Below are 20,273 nucleotides of genomic sequence, written 5' to 3' on the forward strand. Positions count from 1 at the left end.
CACTATATTTAGGACTGTGGCATCAGAGTTTTCCTTATCTTAAGGAGGATTCAAACCCACAACACACAGGGGCGAAATATTTGAGATTGCCAGTTATGAGATTTTTGCCCGAAAAACTTACTTTTGGGGCTGCGAGGGGGAGCAGTTGCCTTCTCTGCCTCCCCTTTGGCTACTGGTATCCATTCTCTACCAATCATTCCACTGTGTGATGGTGTATTATATAGTTTTCAGTAGTTGATTATAGTTCTAATAAATAAAACACAAAATCCTGAAGCACTAATGTTGTCGATACTATGATATACAGTGATATTGATTCAAGGGAAATAACTCCAGTTACTGTTGTTATTTGTCTCTATTAGTTCTATATAAATCCCTTAACGAACTCCGTAGGTTATTCAATGAGTGAACAGTTTTCTTAATTTTATAATAATTTCAATTTCTTCTCATTTCAGGATGTAAAGACCCATTAGTTGTCAAATTTGCAGACACACAAAACAAGAAAAAAGCGACAACAACTTTCTTCCAACAGAATCGATTGTTACAAACTGCTCGTGATGAGGTCAGTATTTCCTCTTGGAATTATATTGCATGTTGGGAACGATTCAGATAGAGGAAACTACGCTTTGGTTGGACCCATAGCCAAGGTTTCCAGAAATAATGGCCAAAGCAAAGCATCTAGGCTTAGGGCCATATGCAGCCCTCTTACCTTGACTAAAGTTGAACTTTGGCTAAAGTCGAACTTTACAAAGTTAGGATAAAGGCTTTCATTTTCTACATTTGATAGTCAAATTTAAGCACGACTTTCATAAAGATCGACCGGTGCATACCTAAAGTGCGACTTAAGTCTAATTTTAGTCAAGTTTAGGTAAAGTACGAGCACTGCATATGGCCCTAATTATACTGCATGCTGGGAACATTTCACATTTTTCTTTTGGCAAAATTCGACTTAAGCAATGGTGCTTGAAACGATTCAAATTTTTGAATTAAGGAAATTTTTAGTTTGTCAACTTGGAATCCTTTTCAGAGAGTCCACATAGCTAATAATTTTTATTTTGGTATTTTTATTGTTCTGTTTTTTCTACAGGAATTATATCAAGCTCTTCAATTCTACGAGCCTCCTGCACTAGCAGCCAATCTTAATGGGTATGTATTCTTCCTCATGTTTTCACTGTTAATCAATCATTGATATAAGTCACGATTTTATATATTACTCATAGACGACACGAAACTTTGAAACACTGTTAATGGTTAAGAAACAATAGTTTTGTAGATATAGACTTCTATTTATTATTTAAACACAATGTTTCATTACACATACAGGTAACGTTCTCAAGCACAATGTTTCATTACACATACAGGTAACGTTCTCAAGCACAATGTTTCATTACACATTCAGGTAACGTTCTCAAGCACAATGTTTCATTACACATACAGGTAACATTATCAATCACAATGTTTCATTACACATTCAGGTAGCGTTTTCAATCACAATGTTTCATTACACATACAGGTAACGTTCTCAAGCACAATATTTGATTACACATACAGGTAACGTTCTCAAGCACAATGTTTGATTACACATTCAGGTAACGTTCTCAAGCACAATGTTTGATTACACATACAGGTAACGTTCTCAAGCACAATGTTTGATTACACATACAGGTAACGTTCTCAAGCACAATGTTTCATTACACATTCAGGTAACGTTTTCAAGCACAATGTTTCATTACACATACAGATAACGTTTTCAAGCACAATGTTTCATTACACATTCAGGTAACGTTTTCAAGCACAATGTTTCATTACACATACAGGTAACGTTCTCAAGCACAATGTTTCATTACACATTCAGGTAACGTCTCAAGCACAATGTTTCATTACACATTCAGGTAACGTTTTCAAGCACAATGTTTCATTACACATACAGGTAACGTTCTCAAGCACAATGTTTCATTACACATACAGGTAACGTTCTCAAGCACAATGTTTCATTACACATACAGGTAACGTTCTCAAGCACAATGTTTCATTACACATACAGATAACGTTTTCAATCACAATGTTTCATTACACATACAGGTAACGTTCTCAAGCACAATGTTTCATTACACATTCAGGTAACGTTCTCAAGCACAATGTTTCATTACACATACAGGTAACGTTCTCAAGCACAATGTTTGATTACACATTCAGGTAACGTTCTCAAGCACAATGTTTGATTACACATTCAGGTAACGTTCTCAAGCACAATGTTTGATTACACATTCAGGTAACGTTCTCAAACACAATGTTTCATTACACATTCAGGTAACGTTCTCAAGCACAATGTTTCATTACACATACAGGTAACGTTCTCAAGCACAATGTTTCATTACACATACAGGTAACGTTATCAAGCACAATGTTTGATTACACATTCAGGTAACGTTCTCAAGCACAATGTTTCATTACACATTCAGGTAACGTTCTCAAGCACAATGTTTCATTACACATACAGATAACGTTCTCAAGCACAATGTTTCATTACACATTCAGGTAACGTTCTCAAGCACAATGTTTCATTACACATACAGGTAACGTTCTCAAGCACAATGTTTCATTACACATTCAGGTAACGTTCTCAAGCACAATGTTTCATTACACATTCAGGTAACGTTCTCAAGCACAATGTTTGATTACACATTCAGGTAACGTTCTCAAGCACAATGTTTCATTACACATTCAGGTAACGTTCTCAAGCACAATGTTTCATTACACATACAGGTAACGTTCTCAAGCACAATGTTTCATTACACATTCAGGTAACGTTCTCAAACACAATGTTTCATTACACATACAAGTAACGCTCTCAATCACAATGTTTCATTACACATACAGATAACGTTCTCAAGCACAATGTTTCATTACACATTCAGGTAACGTTATCAAGTGATAATTGATCTTTACTAAATAGACGTCTATATCTATAAAACTGTTGTTTCTTAATGTGCAGTGATACTTCTAAATATCTTACAAGTATTACTGTTAATGATGGTATTTCACCTTCATAAAAAGCAAAATGGCCGATTGTGAAACTGAAATTTATTTTACGTCGTTCTTAAAGTCTTTCAAAATGTTGGTATGTAGCCAATTTCATTCTAACACTCTTAGAATACTGTCTGACAGTGTTGCCAACTTGTGTTGTTTAATTTTGTAAAACGTGTATAAAATTTGAATGCTGTCTGACAGTGTTGCCAACTTGTGTTGTTTAATTTTGTAAAACGTGTATAAAATTTGAATGCTGTCTTACAGTGTTGCCAACTTGTGTTGTTTTATTTTGTAAAACGTGTATAAAATTTGAATGCTGTCTGACAGTGTTGCCAACTTGTGTTGTTTTATTTTGATTTTGAATGCTATTTTGTTTTCCAGTGTTGCTGGCCATCCATTGCTGTCTGCTGGCATGGTGCCGAGATATACCTCCGTGGCAACAACCCCAGCTTCTTCCTACCAAATGTCAAGCACCCAGACCGGGTGGGTTCATCCCCAATATATAATGCAGCCTCAGATTCCACATGTTAGTATCCCTCAAGTTCACTTCACTTAGATTTCTGGATATCACAACCCCACCTACTTTAATACTAAACATCTTTTGATTGGTGGAAATTATTACACTTCTGCTACATAATATCTAAACTTTGATTTGATTGGCTGGTGGCACGTAACCATACCAACACCTCCATCTTTCTTTTTAAATTCTATTTGTTGTTTCTCTGTTTTCTCCAAAATTTCAACAATTTCTGTCTTTTGATGCAGCAGAAGTGATTCTGGAGTTATTCCCCTTTTATAATAAAATTTCTGACCAAAAAATCACAAGAACTTGTTGTTATGGCGATGATTTTTATCCGAATATAAAATGAGTTCTTGTGGTTTAGGGCTAATTATCTCTATAAACATATAATGATGTCATATTAAAGTGTTTACGATCATATCTTACGGAGAAATATCAATTTTTTTGCATTTTTTGTGCAAGTTTTAATGAGTAACTGAGAGCACATATTTGTGCCTTAAAAATTTTTGTTGAGTTTTGTTCGGATTTTGGATGGATTCTACGATAAATGAATGAATGATGGGAAATAAAACGTGATGTTTATAAAGAATCTTAGCTTTTACAGGATTTTTTGAGGATCTTTTTAAAGAAGTTTTAACACGCATCATAATAGTGCATATAACACTGTGTACGAAATAAACAAACGCATGGATTGTGACGAGCAATATATATATATAAATATTATAATTCCTTTTTTTAGACTTCCAAGTATATATATATATATGTCTACAATTAAATAACTTTTGCATGCCATTAAAAAAACTTCAACAAATGTTTCTCAATTGTAATTTGTTCAAAAAATTAATAAATACGACCCCCAGCTTCATTTTCTGAAATTTTGTGACTTTGTGAATAAATTAAAATCTTGTTTGAAAACGTGATTATTTTGCCATTCTGTCTTCCATGGACGTTAAAATATTGCTAATTATCTGAAAATGAAGTTTTGGGGAATTATTGTATAATAGTTTGTAAATTTGGCCAAGATTTTGTTGTTTAGTGCTAGATATTATTTTCAAAAAATTAAGTTATTAAAAATTGAACGTTGACCAAGACTTAATTCGATAGCGAACTATAAAAGGTCAAAATTACTCGTTGCAGTTCGTGATTTTATTTTTAAACCTCGTTTAATTTCTCTCGTTAAGACTTACAATTCATATTTATCTTTTCTATTTGCATATTTGAATTTCTAAATGGATGCTCTCCCCTTTCGATTGATCTTCGGAACACAAGAATTATCGGACCAAAAAACACATCTAACACATTACATGCTCTCAATAAAGATTTTCAAAAAATCGCCTGAAAAACTTTCGCTTTTTTTATCAATTTTTGTTGGTTTGCTGTGGTGAATTGGATTTTAACCAAAAATTTTACTCCCCACGTTTTTTCTAACTTTTTTCTATTTTTTCAAATTTATATTATTTTATGTTTAACCATACGTAACATTCTGTTAATTTTAAATTTTTTCAGTTTACATAAAACAACTTGAACAAACCCAAAATCTACAAAATTCATTTTAATTTTGTTTTTTATTAAATTTATTTTAATTTCCGAAATTTATTTTATGATTTTTACAAACATTTCGTTTGAATATTCGAATTTTGGGTGTCTTCCAGATGATCCAATCTCAAGTCCCGCCCCCAACAAACGCGGGGATTGATCCCAGCACACATGTGATGTCACATCTCAGTTCTCAGATGGCCCAGCTACAAGTTGCCAACAATTCGGTAGGGGCAGAGCATGCAGAAATTTAGATATTATTTTTATCAAGTTTATTTTAGTCTTAAAATAAAACGTTTTGATAATATTGGTAGATTAGAACTAGACTAATATTTCTAACAACTCTCTCTCTCTCTACAATAGAGATGAAAATTAAAATGTTTTAGTGTTTTGTTTGACTTGTGCTTGTGTTTTTTTTTTGATATTTTGAGAAGCTTTGCTACTGTGTTAGAAGATTTTGAAGCAATTTTGTTTGTTTGTTCAATTAACATTATTCTGAATTTTTAACTAAAAAAAAACAGCATGAATATTAGTGTGTCTGATAAAATGAAATTTGCTTTGCTTGACCGCATTGTTTGTTAAAAACCTGTTCTAGATCAGAGAAAAACAATTTGATTTGTGCTGTAGTTGAACAAATGATACTAAATATATTAAAATTATTAGTAATAACTGTGATTATAGGGGATAAAAAGGGCTGAGAAAACTGACCCAAAAAACATCTATTAAATGAGATGCAAAAACAATTCAATTCTACCTTTTTTAAGTCAAAGAATTTTTGCCTTAAAAACTCCATCTCTGTAATGGGCACCAAAAAATACTAGTTTATGTTTTGGAGTTTTCCTGACTATTGTCTCAAATCATTGATTACCCTGGGTATTCAGCCCCTCCCCCCTATTTCTTATATTCTACGGTGGCTTGTTTTGCTCTTTATTGAAATATAAACAAATTAGAAGTGAAAGTCAACTACAGGACATCAAACTGTCATTGTCTCTATGTCAGAAACGTCTCTCTATCAACAATGTTGTAAATGATAAACACCAGTTGGACCTTCGTGTTTTTATAGTGCTATCTAATTTAGTCTTGGTCAACTTTGATTAAATTATGCATAAATATATTTCATATAAATTAAGCCTTTTGTATGCCAAGAAAATTGAAAAAGAAAGTGTATGTTTGGAATGGTTTTGCTTTCTTAAGCTTTAGGTGAAATTTTCTGGCTGAAATTTAGAGTGAGATTTTCTAGTGTACACAAGGCTTGATTTTTTTCTAAGTGATTTCTTGAAAAGTAAAGATTATTCTGTTTTCAAATTAAAATCGAATCTTCCTTTCATGTTTTTTTTAACTTTTTTTTAGTTTCTAATGCATTAATTTTGTTAGCGATTAATTGTAGAGTAGCATGGAATTTTTTTCTCTTTTTTTATTTGCTTTTTTTTGCTTTTTTTCTTATTTTCTTATTTTGAGAGTATTTTTAATTTATATTAAAGATACCTGTAAATATTTTAAATCAAGTTTTTTGTATAAAGATGGTGTAAAATGTGAATTGGGAATTTTTTCATGATTTTTTTTTTCAATTTCTTGTTATCTAATCTAATGTCAAATCTTCGTTGTTTTTTTTGTAAATGAAATTAAAACATTGTTTTTTTACATCGTAATTTTCATACATTGTTTGTTAACGATAACGAGTTTGTTTTTAATTACCAAAGAATAATTAATTAGTTTTATTTGATTGTAAAGGTCCCAAATCATACCTAATATGAATTTTTATTTTGGGCAACTTTTTGAATTTTCTGTAACATCACTATATCCAGTTTTATTAGCTCTATAATACCCATAATTTGTTACGGAACCAAAAAAGAAACTTCTACCTCGTTCGACGTATTTTCTCGTATGTAACATTATAAAGGTAGATAACTCTGTAGAAAACGATATCTGTATCCTATATAGTTTTATTTGATATTAATTTTAGATCGCGTAGTTCGGTAGTTTTTAATCTTTTCCCGTATACTTACTCGTATTCTACACTATAACATAATTAGAGTCCTAATACTACTCAAAATACGAGTTTCAAAATGGCAAACATATAAGAACTAATAATGATTTAGAATCTATATAAAATGCTAATTAATATTATTATTTTTTGGGGCAGATTTAGAATAAAAGTCATAGTCATAAAAGGTTTTAAGATAGACAAGTATAATGAACATTTTTTGGATAATTTTAAACATTAACACAAAGTTGTCAAGATTATTTAATTAAAAAGTATTCTGACATTTCTTGGGAAAATTCTGATAATTTAAAAAATTCTATTACATTAACAATATAAGTTCAATAAGTCAATACAATATTATTTTGGAAGTTTTCTGATAAAATGTTTTGTTTAAGTTATAAACATCTGTTATTAAGTTAATATTAATTTAAAATATAATTTGTTTGTACATAATTATAATCTTTTTAATGAATTACAAAGTTTAGCCCATATTCTATTTATAAAATTCAAATTTCAGAGTTTTCGTTGTCCATTTTTGATAGCAATATTAAGTTTATTTAAAAAATATCTGTATCAATATTCAATATTCACTATGTTATATCAGTTATATACAGAATTTTACAATTACTCCCATATTGTAAATTGAAAATAGTCTAGAAGGCTGTAAACAAAAGTTTCACAACTTTGTTGAATTGCATGATGGGATGGTTTCTGAAATTCCGATATTTTTAACAGTTTTGTTATAAATTTGGATGCAATCTGGTTTTATAGAGAAGTTGATTTACAAACTAGAAGAGTTGGGATATTTTAAACAAGTTTGTTAAGAGTTTTGTTGAAATATGACAGAAATTCTGATATTTTCAACAAATTGTTAGTTTTTTTGATGCGATCTGGTTTTAACTCTGTTTAGAGTTGAGTTGAATTTGCGATGCAATCTCACATAGAAAATATGAAGGCCTTTTTTAATCGTTTGATTTATCAAAAACAGTTTGTGATAAAAATAAAACTTCTACATCTTTGTTGACCAATAATCTTGTTAATTGATTCATTAATTAAACTCTTCGTTAATTTTTACTCGTTAGTAATATCAAGGTGCTTGACCAGTGCAGGTATATTTTTAAAATTTTTCGTTTGTATTCAATTAGTATTTCATGTTCAGCATATCTTTATTCTCTCAGATTTTTAAAGAAAATTTTTATTTTTCCATCATTATTCCGTTATCAAAGTTAATATATGCGCATATAATTAATTCCAAGCGACTATATTATAAGATGATAGATTTATCTCTATTTTGGAATAATCTAGTCAACATAAAACCTACAGAGACTATTTTTATACAATCTTATTTCTACTCTTTTTATTGTAAGTCTGATACATATTCAATAATATTATAGGCCGTGCACCGCTATAGGTTATCATAATGTCACTGGGACGGAACAGATCAGGGCGCTGTTCCACAAAAATTCTAACAATCCATTTTGTAGTAACTATAGTATTTCTGAATGTTAAATTCTACACTTTCAGACAGATTCTTATTGTAAGATATTTTGTGGAATACAGCCGTCAATTGAGAATTGACATAGAAAATATGTTCAACAAATTGACTCTAAGAGACTTTAGTGGGTGGGGTCTTTTAATGATTCAGAGAGAAATCAATGGTTAGGTTAGATATGAAACATTCATCAATGCAAATCTCATGCTGCCAAAACATGTTTTAGATATACAATCCTCATCAGGACAGCTTATTTAGAAACATCTCAGTAAAAGACATAAGATAGAGAAGATTTTCTTGCTGAATGACAAAATCATCAAGACAATCAGTTGTGGATATGGAGGTTAACTTTCCAATAAATGACTTGAGCTATATAAATTTAGCAAATTTCCTTGCATAGAATGTTATATTGTTGTCAGAGAAACATGTTGTGGAAATTGGTTATAAACTTTCTAACGAAGAAAGATACATAGATAGGATAGATTGGACAGCTTACAATATACATTCATTCACCATTGAAATGATATGAAAAAATACTACAGATGTAGTTGTAATGACAATTTGAGATCAGTGGAAATTAGGTTTAACTTTCTAACGAAGATAGATACATAGATAGATATTTTTCTTAATGACAACTTTCTGAACAAACTGAGTTGTATTGTCCATGTCTCATGATTTTGATCGGTCCCAGTGTCGGCTGTTTTGTAACCTATAGTCTCTAATATCCAGCACCATGAATATAGAACGTGAATATATCAAATATTATAAATTATCCAGACATATAAAATCTAATAAGCTTTTTTTACCTCCTTATTTTTATTGACTTGATGTGATATGAATGGTTGTTTTTTTCGTTGTTTAGATATATTATTATATTGGTCCATAATGTCAAACTGGATGTCGAGGCGTCTGTCAATCCAAGTAAAACGCATTGTCAAACTAAATGTCAAGGCTGCTGTCAAACCAAGTAAAACCTTTTGTCAAGCAGCAAGCTTCTGATAAGTGGGATAGTTCCAGCTCCGTTGTTAGGGTGGGGTCCGTGGGAGCTGGGCCCCAGCAAGTGAGAATTAAGCCCCACCAAAACCTTGATCAGTTCAGCAGAGATTGATTCATTTACAGTGTCTTTGTACAAAATCAAAAAGATATACGCTTTGCCACCTCAAAATTGTCAGAAATGAGTTCTCTAGGCCTTTAATTCTTAAATCTGAGCCCCAGCACCAATTCATTCCTGGCAACGGGGCTGGATAGTTCATTATTATTATGTTTTGTGTATTGGGTGTCAGAGTTCATTCTGGTAGTGTCGTCTGGTAAAACAGAGTGTTGAGGTGCCAAGCATAGTAATGTCTGGATATTCTTGTCAAGTGTTGACTGTCTTCTCAAACCATGTGTTGAGAGCTGCCACCGGCTGGACTCTTGGAAGCACAGGCACAGGCATCAGAATTTTTCCAAAGATTGACTTGTATTGTCAAACTAAGTGTCAAGTTATTGAAGGTCAGGATTGTCAAGCTATATAAGGATTGTCAAACTATATAAGGATTGTCAAGCTATATAAGGATTGTCAAGCTATATAAGGATTGTCAAGCTATATTTCGGTAAGATTGCTGTTTTATAAGTTTACTAGGTATTATTAAAAGATTTATTAATAGGATTGCAAACTCTAATGATGGATTGATTTGAAATTTTGGCTAATTTTGGCAAATTTAGGACGAGGCCTATGAAAAGTTTAAATTCCGTACAAGCGAAACAATTCCGTTAATCAGAGATACTAATATATGAGCAGTGTAGGTTGAAAGATGTCATCTGGCTTTTAACATGAAAAAAACAAACTCAGACACTGTAGGCTATAAGGTGAAAAATGTCATCCAGTTTTGAACATAAAAACAAACAAAAATATGGACTAATATGATACTATATTTAAAGAAAATTATAATAAAAATTTAAACATACTGATAGCATATATTTATTTTAAACTATAAGAAAATATCTATTCATATTTAATAAGAAAATTATGTACAAGATTTTAACTGTACAGGGCCAGAATACATTTTATAAAAACATAATATTATTTTTTCTTTCTATTATAAAAAATATGTTTTTTGACATAGTATATCTTCGTTGTTTTGTTATCAGGTTTTTTCCCTTTGTTCTAAGATCAAAATAATGTCATTGTGGTAGGAAAAATGATAATTTTTTTCATTTATTATTGAGATTTTGTTGATGTTTTGTTTACAATTGTAATATCTTAATTAATATGCGTCACTTCTCGTTCGACTTTCTTAAATTGACGAATCGCTTTCATTTCACACGAGGCTAAGATTTTGCGTTTTTGTAAATCAGATCCTATCAAAATGTGGCTAGAAAAATTATTTATTATGCTCTGTGTTAAGAAAGAATGAAACATAGGAGTTTGTCATGTATATAAAGATTTGGATAAAGAAAACGCTTTGTTACAAAGAATCATTCGATGGATATTTTACGGAAACAATGTAAAATGAAAGTAAAACAAGATTTCGTCAATTTTAGAAAGCGAGAGAGAATTGGACAACTGTAAATAGGTAAAATAATCATTCTAACAATTGTTGATGGATTTCTGTGTTTTTCAATCTGATACAAATACAGCTGTACATATTTTGTTTCATTTATTTTCTGTGGGTTACTTCTTTCAATCAAGATCTGACAACATTTCTTAAAGTCAAGTTTTACCTTTTGATTCCAAGCAATTAATATAAACCAATCAAGCTGGCTCAAGTTTAAGACTTGAACAACTGAAACACAAGACAATATAAAGAACTTAGCACACTTCTTTAATAAAATATAAAACACATTACTTTGACTACGACGCATCATGTAAATTGTGAAGAAACATAATGTGTTTAATATTATATTAAAGAAGTGTGTTTATTCTATAATATTCTCTTGTGTTCTAATTCAGCAAATTCGTGAGGAGACTTTTTCTCACAAATGTCTTCAGATCTATGAAAAAGGGAAGTAAGTCACAGAATAAAAAATAAACGAAATATTTCAGGCTGTATTTAAACAGATTGTGTATTTTCTTGATAAATGGACCTGAATTTGTAACCTTCACTGTACAAAAAGCCAAGACACTGTAGACCACACCCGTTTTTAGACTTTGTGTATAAAGTTCGATGTTTTTGTAAAATATTGTAGTGTGCCATGAGAAATCATTTTATGCAAAAAAAAGGTGATAATTATGATGAGCCATCAGAAATTTTATAATATTCAGAAAAAAAAATGTTGGTACCATTTTGAATAAAAGATAAGATGAACTATCAAAAAAGAACTCGAAGACAAATATTATAATATTTTCAAATCCTTAAAATACTTCTGGTACCATTTAAAATTTGAATAATGCTAAAATAAACGTAGAAACTTGGCTGGTTTTAACATTCCTTTGAAGGTGGTCCATTCTGTTTTTGTGAATTTTGTAAATAGTAGTTTTTAACTAGGGTGATGGTACAATTTCCTTATTCTGGTGTTTTTTTACACAGAAAAAAAATTTCTTCCTGTTAAAAAGATGAAGTTTGGGGGAAATATTGATGAAAAGGGGATGTTTTTTTCTTCAGATATTTTCTCAAATTAGATAGCTAATGAATCTTTCCATCAAATTGCCTCTTCTCTTCATCTTAATTATATTTTAATTAACTTACAAATTGATATTTGATTTAATTTTTTTATTATTTTCTTCATTTATTGACAATATTACCCATTGACTGGTGTGAGAAATGAGTCGTTAGAAACAATATGAAAACGTAGATATGCGAATGTTTTAAGGGAAGGTGGAGAGCAAGATATAGCGCCACTGTTAAAACATGGTGTGACAGTCAAAACATGGTGTGACAGTCAAAACATGGTGTGACAGTCAAAACATGGTGTGACAGTCAAAACATGGTGTGACAGTCAAAACATGGTGTGACAGTCAAAACATGGTGTGACAGTCAAAACATGGTGTGACAGTCAAAACATGGTGTGACAGTCAAAACATGGTGTGACAGTCAAAACATGGTGTGACAGTCAAAACATGACAGTCAAAACATGGTGTGACAGTCAAAACATGGTGTGACAGTCAAAACATGGTGTGACAGTCAAAACATGGTGTGACAGTCAAAACATGGTGTGACAGTCAAAACATGGTGTGACAGTCAAAACATGGTGTGACAGTCAAAACACAGCGTGGCAGTCAGTGTATTTGTTTTATGAGATAATGATTTTTTTTGAATCCAGATAAAATGGAGAAAAGATTATCAGTGTGTTTATATTTGACTGACACAAAAATTAGATTTATATCTTGATAGTTTTAGTTAATTGGATTCTAACTGGGTTGATTACTCATTTATGATTTTAATAAATATTTAGATTAAGTTTTAAAAGAACTATGTATTTGATAGATAACAAAATTTTATACAAAGAAAGGAGAAAATATTTTAACAACGGCTGAAATTATGATTAATTTGAAATATCTTTAATAATTCATAATTTGTCTTTTTTGAAATATTTTCTGGAAATATTTATGTTGATGTTTTTATGTTTTACTGCTATCTTTACGTCTTGTGGATATTTGTTCTTTTTTTTTACCTTTTTTCTTGGATTTTTTGATTCTTACTGACCTGACAGGGGTCAAACTGTAGATGTAGTGAAATCACAAGCATGATTGGACAATAAATGCCATGAAAATTAGTTTCTTTTTATTTCATTTCTGTGAATTTCTGTGATGTTACAATTCCCACTTGTATCTAGATTCTACTGGTCATTTAATAAAATCTGATGACCATAAAATAAAGTGAAAAACAGAAGCAATCTTCCTACAATCTTATGATGCACCTGATGCCTACCACTTGATATGTTAACCTGGCATCTCTTTTGGAGTGTCCACATAGTCTCTTTTTTTTGATTAAAAAAATGATTGGTATACAAGCGCAGAAGCCAAAAAACATTGGCTGACTCTTGAAATATGAGCTGATGATGGATGACGATTGTAAAACGTCTAGAGAGAATGGTAGCGTGTGATTTAGAATTAACGATCCCAACTACAAAACGAAAGGCAGGACAAGTCTCCTGTTTTATATGAAGAGGAAATGGAAAGAGTTTTATGTTGAAAGAGAGAGGATAGTAACTGAGATTGTGTGAAGACTGTGCATGGTAGGTAAAGGCAACGCATGTTGTACAGGGCATGATCTGTTTTGCATGATCAGTAGGTAGTCGTCTTAACTCACTAATATTACAGCATCATTTCATCTTCAAATCATTTTCTCTGTGGTTATCATTCAAGGTCCTTATTCTGGGAAACTTGAATAAGATAAAATTCAGATTTTAAAAAATACAGTAATCTGATTGGATAATAAAACTTAATTTAAATATAATTCAGATTTTAAGAAATACAGTAATCCGATTGGATAATAAAACTAAACTTACTATTAATTATAGTGATTGACCAATCAGATGACTTAAATACTAAAATCATCTTCTGATAGTAAAAGTATATATTTAGATGACTATACAGATAGCTGAAATTGAGTTCTATCAGCTGGTAAAGTAAATATATAGATGACTATACAGATAGCTGAAATTGAGTTATATCAGCTGGTATAGTAAATATTTAGATGACTATACAGATAGCTGAAATTGAGTTATATCAGCTGGTATAGTAAATATTTAGATATATATACAGATAGCTGAAATTGAGTTCTATCAGCTGGTAAAGTAAATATTTAGATGACTATACAGATAGCTGAAATTGAGCTCTATCAGCTGGTAAAGTAAATATTTAGATGACTATACAGATAGCTGAAATTGAGTTCTATCAGCTGGTAAAGTAAATATTTAGATGACTATACAGATAGCTGAAATTGAGCTCTATCAGCTGGTAAAGTAAATATTTAGATGACTATACAGATAGCTGAAATTGAGTTCTATCAGCTGGTAAAGTAAATATTTAGATGACTATATAGATAGCTGAAATTGAGTTCTATCAGCTGGTAAAGTAAATATTTAGATGACTATACAGATAGCTGAAATTGAGTTCTATCAGCTGGTAAAGTAAATATTTAGATGACTATATAGATAGCTGAAATTGAGTTCTATCAGCTGGTAAAGTAAATATTAAGATGACTATACAGATAGCTGAAATTGAGCTCTATCAGCTGGTAAAGTAAATATTTAGATGACTATACAGATAGCTGAAATTGAGTTCTATCAGCTGGTAAAGTAAATATTTAGATGACTATATAGATAGCTGAAATTGAGTTCTATCAGCTGGTAAAGTAAATATTAAGATGACTATACAGATAGCTGAAATTGAGCTCTATCAGCTAGTAAAGTAAATATTTAGACAACTATACAGATAGCTGAAATTGAGCTCTATCAGCTGGTAAAGTAAATATTTAGATGACTATACAGATAGCTGAAATTTAGTTCTATCAGCTGGAAGTAAATATTAAGATGACTATACAGATAGCTGAAATTGAGTTCTATCAGCTGGTAAAGTAAATTTTAAGATGACTATACAGATAGCTGAAATTGAGTTCTATCAGCTGGTAAAGTAAATATTTAGATGACTATAAAGATAGCTGAAATTGAGCTCTATCAGCTAGTAAAGTAAATATATAGATGACTATAAAGATAGCTGAAATTGAGCTCTATCAGTTGGTAAAGTAAATATATAGATGATTATACAGATAGCTGAAATTGAGTTCTATCAGCTGGTAAAGTAAATATTTAGATGACTATATAGATAGCTGAAATTGAGCTCTATCAGTTGGTAAAGTAAATATATAGATGATTATACAGATAGCTGAAATTGAGCTCTATCAGTTGGTAAAGTAAATATATAGATGACTATACAGATAGCTGAAATTGAGCTCTATCAGCTGGTAAAGTAAATATTTAGATGATTATATAGATAGCTGAAATTGAGTTCTATCAGTTGGTAAAGTAAATATATAGATGAACATATTTAGTGAAATTGAGCCTGTAAAGAATATATTTCAACTACTATATGTGAAAAAGGTTAAGATATTGAACATTTTTTTCAGTATCATCACGTAACATCACCTTATGGACAAGTTCAATACCAACATGGTACAGGTGGCCCAGTTTTACAAACTCTACAGGTAAGATTATTTTTTAATAAATCTAGTAAACCTGCTAGTTGAGTGAACACTGCTTTAACCTAGCGCCAGTACCTTCTGTTGAATAGTAACTTGTTGGTATAAAGTATATTTTCTGATTAAATGTTGTTGATTTACAGGACCATGGAGCTGGAGATGATTTGGGTCACCATTTTACTTTTGGTGGAAATAAATAACTCACTTGTTAAACGGTTAGTTCCTTTCTGGTATATTACCCAATTATTTTAGATGGACATTCCAATTTTTATTAAGGTTGGAAGTTTATGTAAACTTTTTAAGTTTGTCCTGCTTTTTTGAAACTGTCAGAAAACTACTGTACGTCTAATTGTAGAGAAATATGTCTCCTACGTATACTTAAGGTTTCAACTAATAATATTGAGGCATTATTAAGCCAAACACCAAAGTCAAATTAATGATTAGTACTTAATTAACTCTTTAAAAATAAATTTAGTTTGATCGAGAAGATATAGATATAAAAAGTATACTTTATAATGTTTTTGACATTGTCTGTGAATTGATTTTTTGATGACAATGTTTGATTAATTTTATTTTTATTTCAGGGTCTTGTAAAGATGTTGTTGGGGTCCATTTTAAATCTTCTGTGTTAAAATTTTGGTAAATTTTCTTTGAGGAAAGAATTATGTTTTTGGATTGAAAAAGTGGATTGTATATATGTGCCTTCAAACAAAGGCTCTGGTGGACTGCTTGGACTGTGTGTTCAGTGGGGTGTAATGGGCTATAGTTAGCCTGTTTACCCACCCCCCTTTCAGTTAATAAAAATGAATAAAAACCCTGGTTGCGTAAAAAATAATAGCTAATTAAAAACGAAACGAAAGTTTGGTGTAATTTTAATTAGTCTGTTTTTTTGGGGGGAATATAGACAATAAAGTTCTGAAGTTTCAGAGAATAAGCCGGAGACAGTTATTTCATAAAGTTAACCCAAATAATAGAGTTGGGAATGAGCCAATCTATAAAGCTGACCTGATGCTGAATTTGTTGAGGTTATTTTGTAAATAGAGCCATGTGTTTTAATTTAAGTTTTTATGTTGTAACAAAGAATTTTTTTGAATTTTATGAACTTGGTTTATTTTTTTTTTTTTGATTTTCCAGTTTTGAAAAATTAATTGCCTTCTTTCTCACCTATTTATCCCTATCTTGCCATTTTTTTATTTTAATTCCCATTGTAAATTTGCTAGGGCTAAGTTTGAGAAGGGGTCTTAGTGTCAAATATGAATGTTTTCAGTTGTTATATTAGAGCACGGCCCCACAATTTCTCCAGACTCCACCACATTCACGAATATCAATTTAATGGACTCTCGGGTGCCAAGTGGACAGACTCAATCGTCTTGGCCCACAACTTTTTTACATTCTTTGCTGAGATTTTACTCTAATTTAAAGCAACTATTACAGGTGTATAACTGATTCTATCAATTTATTCTTAAGGGCATGTCCTGTCTGGCTACTGACACCCACAGTAACACTGAATTCTTATTCCCGAAAATTGGTATAGACTCAGATTTTATCTTATAATATATAAAATGAAACTCTGTATAAAGACAATTCCGTTAGTAAATATCGTCCCAAGTATGACAAAATTGAGAGTAGAGATTGTTTAGTAGTGAACTCCTCCAATGAGAAGTATCATCAGGTGTTTGGAAAAGAGTAAGCATGGTTTATGCGACACCTGCCACTACTATATAGGTCAATATTATGAGATACAATCAGATCAATTTATACCTGACCAAACAAATCTTTCACACCATTTTCTCCAATTTATTTTTTAGTTATATTTTAACTGATATTTTGTATAAAATCTACAAAGATCTATTGTATTAAAATTTTGTTGTAATTTTGAAAAGTTGATGTACATATTTATGATTTCATTCATTCTTCTGTCATTTGATAACTGTTGTAAATAAAACATGTCACAGAACAGAAGGGATTTGATCTTTAACAAAGTAAAAGTGGAAGAAATTCCCTTTACAATGAAAACAAGTGTAGTGTATGAGCTTATAGATTGGTCGCATGGGGATTCCCCATTCCATTTCATTAACGTGCAATCGAGGGGGGGCAATTTAGCAAAGCACCTTGACAGACGATTAAACGTCGGGAAACGGACTTTCATGGAGTATTTTAGATTCGAGATTATTTTTGTTAAAACACACAAGTTATAATACGTTACATTTTTATTGCTGTTTTAGTTTAAACGTAGTCGGGTATGTTTTATGGCAAAACGTTGAACAAATACGTCCAAGTTAATTCATAATCGAGGGGGGCAATTTAGCAAAGCACCTTGACAGACGATCAAACGTCGGCAAAGTCCCCCCAAGCCTCCCCTTGGCTACGTGCCTGGGTTTGACAGGTGTGACAGGTGTGATAGAGAGCCAACTGTCCAGCTGTACATGAGTTCAGTAGCACGTGTAGAATGATGTAATAATTTCAACTCGCCACGGTCCAGCAACTACCAGCTTGTCTGAGGTACACCACTGACCAGCTCTAGATCATTTAGACCAAATCCAGGGTCATCCCCATCCCAGCTCATTCAACTTACCATGGTCCAGCGACTACCAGTTGGTCTAAGATAAGAAATGAACAACCCATACCAGGTGTGACAGGTGTAAAAGGCGTCAAAGCCCCCCCAATCCCCCCCTTGGCTACGGGCCTGATCCCAATTGAATGATGGTGGTAGAATTACCTTCGAAATAAATTCATTATCGAATTGGTTGCTTCTTTCCGATGCTTATTTCAGATGTGATTTCAAAATTAAAGATGGAACTCAGAATCAAGTACCACAAACTAATACAACGTTAGTAGTATATGTCTTTTTGGATATGACGCATTTCACTTCTGCGCATGCGCAGCTTTTTCAATGCCTCATATCCGAAAAGACACTGTTAAAATGTATTATAACAGACTCCCCAAACTGTTAAAATGTATAACAGATTCCTCCAAACTGTTAAAATGTATTATAACATATAAATTACCCAAAACCACAGACAAGATTCACTAAAATAATACAGTATAAAATAAGCGCATTTAAAAAAATAAATATGTCTTTACTTTTAAAACACGAAAAAAAAAATCGAAGGAGAAGGTTTCTTCTCTGCGCTAACATCTCTCATCCCCAAAGTGGCCAATTTTGTCTCAAACAACAAATCCCTCATTTCCTCAGGGGCAAGCTCTTGGATCTGTGGCAAAAGCAGGAGTAAATATAAGCGATGCAGTGAAAAAATCTGACGAACTTAAAGAACTAGAGCTAATAAGAGAACTAAGAAACAAGAGACTAGAACGACAAGCCCTAGAAAAACAAGGAAAAGGGTTTAAAATCATTGGATAAAAATGGCAAGAAAAAATTACAGATTGGATCCTATCTTTAAATTGTATGATCCGATTCAATATTTGTTCAACAAGAAGAAAGAGGATTACGTAATCATCTCACCATTGGTAGGGACAAAGACTCAAATAAACGACGGAGGAAGAGTTACCTTTGGAATTAATTCGTTGTCCAATTGGTTGCTCCTTTCCGATGCCCATTTCCGATGCGATTTCAAAATCAAAGACGCCGCTCAGAATCGAATTCCACAAACCAACACGACTTTAGAAAACAACTTCTTTCCGTCTTTATTCAGCGAAATGGTTTTGGAAGCTGGTTCAAATCCGATAGAGACCATAAAACACCCCGGCGAGTTTGACACAATGTTGAAAACGGTTCTCTATCCTAAAAACTACGATTCAGTTTCGGGATGGATTCCCGATGTCGGTGACGGAGAAGTTTTAAAAGAACCGGTTAGAACTGTAGCAAATGACGCAGACCTTGCTAGGATAAGGGTAGTTGCTAGAAACACACTGGAAAGAGTGACTCGCGGAGTAAATCACGGATTTGAAAAACGAGCGCTTCAATACAACAATGTCGTCGAGAACAACAGATGGGGTAATTACGTTAATTGGAAGTTGTATCCTTTATTTGGTCTTTTTGAACACAGAAAGGTTTCCATAGGTTTGCCGTATAAAATTCATTTGCAAAGAGAAATCAACGACAACAAGATATTCTTTGGTGAAAACAACTCTGACGCAAAATTGGAAACAACGAATATCCAACTTTACATACCGGTAATCACTCCTTCCATAGAAGTGGAAACGAGAATATTCAACTCTTTAACCAAAGACATCGAAATTCCTTTTCCTCGTCGTAACACGGTAGGTAGCATGACTTTAACGGGAGAATCCACCACGTGGCCAATCACCAACACCGTCAAACCAGCGAGATATCTAATGGTCGGTTTCAAAAACTTGCCAGACTCTCAGACAAACAACAACAACAACATTTTCAGAGTGGCATTGAACCATACTCAAGATCCCATCATTCGCAAAGTTCAAGTCAGATTGAACAACGATAGTTATCCCAATCAACCTTTGACAATTGATCCTTCCAAAAAAGATTACAACGAATTGTACAGAAACTATAAAAACATGTGCGAATTGTTTGGAAATACGCCTCAGTTTGAATACACAGATTTTTCACTCAATCATCCAATCTTTTGTTTCGATCTGTCAGCTCATCAAGAAGAT

The 20,273-nt window shown here is 32.0% G+C and overlaps 2 protein-coding genes across 2 annotated transcripts in view; both read left to right on the forward strand.

Annotated features, from left to right (window-relative positions):
• Positions 1 to 452: 452 nt before the first annotated feature.
• On the forward strand, positions 453 to 3,583 carry LOTGIDRAFT_173772 (hypothetical protein; the record flags this gene model as incomplete). The annotated part of the gene is made up of 3 exons (XM_009051838.1): positions 453 to 559; positions 1,085 to 1,143; positions 3,409 to 3,583. Coding segments are annotated over 3 exons (341 nt in total), but the record flags the coding sequence as incomplete, so codon positions are not given.
• Positions 3,584 to 19,043: 15,460 nt separating this feature from the next.
• Positions 19,044 to 20,273, forward strand: part of LOTGIDRAFT_173773 (hypothetical protein) — a gene marked incomplete at both ends in the record, with an annotated part of 4,024 nt that continues 2,794 nt past the window's right edge. The window contains one exon of the mRNA XM_009051839.1: positions 19,044 to 19,901. Coding sequence (XP_009050087.1) covers positions 19,044 to 19,901 — 858 coding nt within the window. The remainder of the gene's footprint in view (positions 19,902 to 20,273) is intronic.

Source organism: Lottia gigantea (assembly GCF_000327385.1).
Source record: "Lottia gigantea unplaced genomic scaffold LOTGIsca_171, whole genome shotgun sequence".
NCBI classification, from domain to species: Eukaryota; Metazoa; Mollusca; class Gastropoda; family Lottiidae; genus Lottia; species Lottia gigantea.